General features: G+C 23.3%; 1 protein-coding gene across 1 annotated transcript; it reads right to left on the bottom strand.

The window, feature by feature from the left end:
* Positions 1–7,536: 7,536 nt before the first annotated feature.
* On the bottom strand, positions 7,537–7,866 carry INS49_010011 (uncharacterized protein; the record flags this gene model as incomplete). Its single annotated transcript, XM_043170737.1, has 1 exon — positions 7,537–7,866. One exon carries the CDS (start codon positions 7,864–7,866, stop codon positions 7,537–7,539), a length of 330 nt encoding a protein of 109 aa, XP_043025302.1.
* Between the last annotated feature and the right edge of the window lie 457 nt (positions 7,867–8,323).

Below are 8,323 nucleotides of genomic sequence, written 5' to 3'. Positions count from 1 at the left end.
TTATTAAATAAAAATAAAAAGGCTTTATTAAAAAATATATTTATTAATTAATAGCTTTAATAAAGAAATTATAAACTTTATTAATAAAAAGAAATATTAAATTAAAAGCTATTTTTATTTTATTTATAATTATAAAGCTTTTAATATAAATTTTATTATATTAAAGTATTAATTATAAAGATTTATAATAATAAAAAAGTATATTTTAATTTATAAAAAAAATAAATAATTATAAAAAAGAAAAAAAAAGAAAAAATAATAATAAAAATATATTAATTATATTTTTATATAAAGAAATTAAAAAATATAAGTTTTAATTAATTTTAAAATAAAGTTTAAAATAAATATTATAATAATATATATATTATACATATAAATATATATATAAATAAGTTATAATAAAATAAAATATTAAACTTTATTTTTAAATAACTTAATAAATAAATATTTATTATTATTAATTATTTATAAAAAACTTTTATTAAGATTTTTATTTATATAAAAAAGTTAAAAAAGTTATTATAAACTTTAAATATAAATATAAAGAAATTAACTTTTTATTATTATGTTTAATATATAATATAATTAAGTTTATATATATAATATTTTTTATTTATTTTTTTATAATTTAAGTTAAAAAGCAATTATTAATTAAATTTTATATTTAAATATAATATATAATTTTAATATAATAAATATATATTTAATAATATATTAAAATAATTTTTAAACTTTATTATAAAGAAACTTAATAAATAAATTTAAATTTATTTAATAAAGATTATTATATTTTAATTATATTATAATATTATTAAATTTATATTTTATATAATTATTAAAAATAAAATATAATAAATATTTATATTAATATATTTTAATTATTAAAATTAATTATATATATATATTTTTTATTATTAAAAATAATTAAATTTATATTCTTTTTATTATTTAAAGTAATTATATAAATATATATATATATATATATATTATTAATAAAATATATTTATTTATATATATTTTATTATTTAAAGTATTATATATATATATATATATTTCTTTAATATAAATATTTAATTAATAATATAATTATATATATATTATTAATATATTTTAATTATTAAAAATATTTATATATATATTTCTTATAAATATATTTTTTTATTATTAAAAGTTTTCTTTTTTTATTATTAAAAATACTTAAAAATATTCTTAATTATTAAATATATATAAATATTATATAAATTTTATAATAATTAAATATAAAGCTAAAACTTTATTTATAATTCTTAATATTAATAATATTTTTAATATATTAAATCTTTAAATAAAAGTTTAAAAATATATAATTTATAAAATTATTTTTTAAAATTATTTTATTTTCTTTTTTTATATAATATTAATATTTTTAATATTAATTAAAAATTTAAGATTTATTATTATAATATTATTAAATAAATTTTTTTTTTTAAATATTAAATTAAATAATTAATTTTAAATTATTATATTTATAAAAATAATATATATAAGCATTATATATAATATACTTATATAATAAATATATTATAAGTAATATATAAATTTAAAAATATAAAATTTAAATTAATTTTATTAATAATAACTATTAATTAATATTAATTAATTATTAATTAATAATTATAAATCTTATATATAAATTATTATAATTAACTTATAATTAAATAAAAAAAGGCTATAGCTTTATTATAACTTAACTTTTATATTATAATTAAATTAATTATATACTTTATTTATTTATTATTAATTATATAAAAGCTAAATTAATATTAATTAATATTTATTTAATAAGTATAAATAATTAAATATTAAAGAAATAAATTTTATTTTTTAAAAACTTATTTACTTATAATAATTTTATTAAGAAACTTTATATTAATAATAATATTATAAGCTATTAAAAAGCTTAATTAAGCATTAAAAATTAATTTATAATAATAATATTTAATCTTTAATTATATTTATTAATATATATTATTAATAATAATAATTATAATAAGCTTTAATTAAAAAGCCTTTTTTAATATACCTTTAAATAATTATAACTTTTTTTAATTATTAAAAGCCTTTTTATAATATCTTTAATTATTAGCTAAATTAATAATAAACTTTATTTAATTTTATTTAATTTATAATAAATACTTAATTTTTAAGTAAAATTAATTAATTTATAATAAATATTTAACTTTTAATTATATTATTTTTATACTTTTAGCCCTCTTTATAATACTTTTAAAAGCCCTTTATAAGATATTTTTAATTATTAATTCTTTTATTTATAATTATTATAAAAAGCTTTTAATTAATATTTTTAAAAAGCCCTTATTTATAATTAATACTTTTTAAGGTATTTATATAATATTTTTAAGGCTTATAATCTTTTAAAAACTCCTTAAGCACTTAATAATATATAAGGCATTTTAAATACTTTAAAGTATTAATAAATAATATTTCTTTTAATTAATTTATATATTTAATTAATATATTTAATTAAATATTTTAAAGAGTATTAATAAAAGTAAGTAATTAATATAATTATTTTATTTACTTAATTAACTTAAAATTATTAAAAGAAATAATTAAGATTTATTATAAGTTTAATTATATAAATAACTTAATTAAACCTTTAAAATATTTACCTTTTAATAATAATTAATATTTAATTAATAAGTATAACTTTTGTTTTAATGCTTTATTTATTAATACCTTTTAATAAAATTTTAAGTATAAATTATCTTAAAGTTAATAAAAGTTAATTTATTAAGTAATAATAATATTTAAATATTATTACTTATAAGTAAATAATTTAAAAGCTAATTATTAATTTATAAATATAATATAAAAATATTCTTTTCTTTCCTTTTATTTTATAATTAATTATTATAAAATTTACTTAATAATAATAACTTTTATATTAATAATAACCTCTTTTTTTAATAAAGAAAAGGTTATTAATATAATTAAAAGCTTTAAAAATTATTTAAATTATAATAAAAATCTTTTTAATAAATTTTAATATAAGTTTTATAAATAAATAAAGAAATACTTTTAAAAGATTAATTAAAAGCTTTTTTATAAGCTTAAATAAATATTTTATTATTATAAGAAATATATAAAATATAATTATATATTAATAATAAAGGCATTAATTATTTTAGCTTAATTAAATAATTAAGAATTGCTTTAATAACCTTAAAAAGAGTTTATAATAATAACCTTTTATTTATAATTAAAAGTATATAAATATTAATAAAAGCTTTTTAAAGAAAAGAAGCTTAAATTAATTAAAATAAAGCTAATTATTATAAAGCTAATTATTAAAAAGCTAATACTTTTTTATCTTTATTAATTATAACCTTTTTATTAATTAATAATATTCTTAATATAAGCCTTATAATAATAACCTTTTTTATAATAATAATAACCTTTTTTTTATTAAGAAATATAATAATAATAATTATTATTAACTTAAACATAATTTATCCCTTAAGTACTTTAATTAACTTAATAATAAAAAGAAAAAAGCTATTAAAGTAATAATTAATTAATTAAAAAATAATATTTAAATACTTTAAAGCTTTAAAGTATTAATAAATAAATAATTTAAGTAATTTAAGCATTTAAAGCATTTAAATATACTTATATTTAAATATTTATATTTAAATACTTATATTTAAATACTTATACTTAAATACTTATATTTAAACTTTTAAAGCAATAGCTATAAGGTATTTAACCCTTTATAACCCCTTAAAAAATAAAATATTTATATTAATTAAGTAATTTAATTAATTAAATAATAATTTAAAGGAAAAGCATGATTTTAAAGCATATATATATATATATATAAAAGATTATTAATATAAAAATAATATATATAAGTATTATATATAATATGCTTATATAATAAGTATATTATAAGTAATATATAAATTTAAAAATATAAAGTTTAAATTAATTTTATTAATAGCAATTATTAATTAATGCTAATTAGCTATTAATTAATAATTATATATCTTATACATGGATTATTATAATTAACTTATAATTAAATAAGAAAAAGCTATAACTTTATTATAATTTAACCTTTATATTATAGTTAAATTAATTATATACTTTATTTATTTATTATTAATTATATAAAAGCTAAATTAATAATATTAAATATTAATTATAATTATATTATTTTTTAATATAAAAATATATTTACTTAATTATAAAGTTTTATATATATATAAAAAGTATAAAAAAGAAAATAAATATTAAATCTTTTATTAATTAAAAGTTTTTTAAAAATTATTTAATTATTTAATTATTTAATTATTTAATTATTTAATTATTTAATTATTTAATTATTTAATTATTTAATTATTTATTTATTTATTTATTTATTTATTTATTTATTTATTTATTTATTTATTTATTTATTTATTTATTTATTTATTTATTTATTTATTTATTTATTTATTTATTTATTTATTTATTTATTTATTTATTTATTTATTTATTTATTTATTTATTTATTTATTTATTTATTTATTTATTTATTTATTTATTTATTTATTTATTTATTTATTTATTTATTTATTTATTTATTTATTTATTTATTTATTTATTTATTTATTATTTATTTATTTATTTATTTATTTATTTATTTATTTATTTATTTATTTATTTATTTATTTATTTTATTTATTTATTTATTTATTTATTTATTTATTTATTTTTATTTATTTATTTATTTATTTATTTATTTATTTATTTATTTATTTATTTATTTATTTATTTATTTATTTTTATTTATTTATTTATTTATTTATTTATTTTTATTTATTTATTTATTTATTTATTTATTTATTTATTTATTATTTATTTATTTATTTATTTATTTATTTATTTATTTATTTATTTATTTATTTATTTATTTATTTATTTATTTATTTATTTATTTATTTATTTATTTATTTATTTATTTATTTATTTATTTATTTATTTATTTATTTATTTTTATTTATTTATTTATTTATTTTATTTATTTATTTATTTTTATTTTTATTTCCCTTTCTCCCTCCCTTTATTTCCCTCCCTTTTTTTCTTATTACTTATCGCTTATCGCTTATCGCTTATTGCTTATCGCTTATCGCTTATTGCTTATTGCTTATTGCTTATTGCTTATCATTATCTTAGCTTACCCCGCATACAGGGAAAAAGAGCTAATTAAAAGCATTAAATTTAAAGATTTAGGCATTGTTAAGAGTTTATATAAAAAGCTATCTTAATTCTTAACATTTAACCTTTATATTTTTATTTATTTCTCTAGCAAATTAAGGTTTTAAATTATGCAACCAAAACCATTATATAGAGAAAAATTCAGAGAATATTCTCATAAAATTAGTTTTCTATAAGAGAAAAGTAATATTTTTTGGTGGGAGATGGGTATTGGAGCTTATTCCTCGGACGGGATACAAAACCATTCTAAAAGAATGGCATACCTGACTTACCTAGTACAAGCAGTATCGCTCCAACAATGACACCCGCGTCAGTGCCTCCAGGTGTGGCCGTCACAGGAGCTGATGATGGGCTCTGTGCTCCATTCTGTTCTTGTTCACTCGGTACTCGACTTGGTATCGGACTGGGTTGAACTGGACTGGGTCGATTGGGAACAGGGCTGAGGGTTGGTAGTGTCGTTGCTACCGGTGATGAACTGATCTCTGTTGTGGGCAGTACCGGGGCAAGTGGTATCAGTGAAGTGGTGGCAACTGGCCGTGGCAGGCTCGTCGTCAAGGCTGGCAACTGTGATGACTTCGTGGTGCTAACAGAAGAAGGGGTCGGCTGAGGTCTCCTCGTCCCAGGGAAGTGGCTCGTCGCAGCCGTCAATGTGATCCTCCTCCCAGATGTGGCGAACGTCGCTTGCCCACCATTGGCTTTTCCTTGTCTCGGTAGTATATCGTACAGTTCCTCGGGCTGGGCCTGCGGTGGAGCCACACCCAGTGCAGCGGCTCGCACAAACGTATTAATGTCCTCCATCGCAAGGCTTTAGAGTGGTCTCCGTCTATGTCGTCTTCGCAGTCATCAAGATCGTCGATAAAAGTCGTGTAAAGCGTGTCGTAAAAGCTGGTGAGCGCCGGGCTTCTTCTAACATGCACGGAAGCCTGTTCCTTGGGCCCGGCCCAAAATGCGTAAAAAGGACAGTCAACTGACAAGAATGGAAATTCTAGAATGCAAAATATGGAATCAGCAAGATCCATGAATGACTCCAATGGAGGATCTGCATGACATTTTCTTTCTTCTGATGGCAACTGATTCTATCGGAGTGGCCTCGTCCGAGAATGCCTCGCCAATACCAACTCGCTTGCATCAAAAACTGGCTTTGGCATTAGTGAGCCACAAATACCCAAGTACTCAAGTGCCGGCTTGACCAAACATATTCTGCCCAGCCTGGTCTCATACGGCCAAAAGGTTGTGAAGATCGAGGGCATCTTTGCCGGTGCACTGTCTCAATGAACTTGGCGTTGTGCTGCCAAGTAGCAAGGCACCTCAAAAGTTCGGCAAAACACCAGCCAAAAAGCGGCATGCCAAGATGCCCGCTCGAAGCTGTGTGGCCGCACCGCTGACATTCAGACACAGCCAAGTTGGGGATCATTGTTTCATCCACTTCAGCCGACTCTTCACGTCCGGTTTTTGGTCGCTTCCAGCCGCTCGGGTGCGACTTGCCACAAAACAAATGCAAGCCGAACCGAAAAGCGAGCAGGAAGGTTTAGACTAGCATATCCATCTGAGACAGCCCAGCCCTGCCAGTGTATTTAGCAACATTTGCCTACTGCCCGGAGCGCCAACAGTCTGCCCAGCTTGATCACTAGCGACTTAACGAGCAAAGTGGCTCGGGCTGGTCCGAAAGTCAAGCCTGGCCAACGTTGGGGACACCCTTCTTCAAGGCTCGCTTGTTTCTAAATGGCCGTGTCCACATTCCATCTTAGATTTGTCGATAAGTCTGGGGACGACTACAACAGTCTGCAAGGCCTAGGCCTATGGCCATCGTTGGCCGACGGTCAGCGTGACGCCACCAGAAACATCTGCCAATCTGGATCAGATATGGATTTCCCATGCCGTCAGCATTAGATCCATCTGATTAAAAGATCCACAAGCCGGTACTCAGGATGAACCCACATACCCCAGTGGTCTTCAAACCAGTCTCCATGGTCCTTTTGGCGGTACCGCCTTTCAGAAAGAATGCATGGGGGGAATCAAACAAAATAATCTGGGGAATATCCACTTTTACATCATGGGACATATGCATACGTGAAATTCCGTAACCATCGCAAGGGGACCGTCTCATATTCGACTTCCCTATGCAATGAAAGTGCGAAGCATCGCTACTCAGTCCTTGGAAGCTATGGGCGACAACGACGCAACAGGGCACAGGAACCAGCAGATTGAGAACCCCAACGCCGGCGGCAGAGAGCGGCGGCAAAGGTTCCTTGCCGCGGTGAGTACTATCCTTCTCTAGCGCTGAGCTCCTGCGTGCCACCATCGTATGAGGGCATCGCCGGGTCGCTTGGTTACCAGCTTGGTGCGGATAATTAGAATTCCTGCACAGCGTGCCTCGGCACGGGTGCTCTCACAGCCCAGAGCCGCGTCTACAGAGGCTAGTGCGACGATGGATGCCGTGGGGAAGATCAAAATAGCGACCTCGAGGGCAGCAGGCGGCGGGAACGGTGTTTCGTATGCGGCACGCGCTTCCTCCGGTGAGGGCCGGGACTGGAAACTGGCAAGGGCTCCTTCTATGCCGGCCCAAGTCATCAGGCTGCTCGCCATAAGACAGCTATGACCCATGCTGTCAGGAGTTCCAGGTTGCTTGGTATTCCTTGGCGGCGAGTCGCAGGCAGGTCTAACCGTCTAACCGTCCGTGAAAGAAACATCCCCACCCTCGCTTCGGTCTCACAACTGATCCATCACAGCACCGACAGTCTGGGTACTATGGCTCTACTGGCCAAACATTTTTGTATAAACCTTGGCTCCTTTCCCAACCCAGTGAACAAAGATGATAACGGGCTAATACTAACTACTCGTGACGATTTCACCATGTCTCCTCTGCCTTTCCGAAACGTTGCAGCAACCTTGGAAAGCTTCGACGCCCACGAAGCAGAAGCAAAAGCAATAGGTGTAGCATGTGCTTGTATGCAGATATTCGATCTGGTTGGATTTTGTTAGTGTTGTGTTCGTGGGCCCTTCTGATATGCCAGGCCTGTTGCTTGGCTGCGGCAAAGACGCATTTGGTCGGCCTCGCTTT

Source organism: Diaporthe citri (genome assembly GCF_014595645.1).
Source record: "Diaporthe citri strain NFHF-8-4 chromosome Unknown scaffold_4, whole genome shotgun sequence".
NCBI lineage: Eukaryota > Fungi > Ascomycota > Sordariomycetes > Diaporthales > Diaporthaceae > Diaporthe > Diaporthe citri.
The sequence above is the reverse complement of the archived record's forward strand: the minus strand, read 5'-3'. Positions and strand labels throughout refer to the sequence as shown.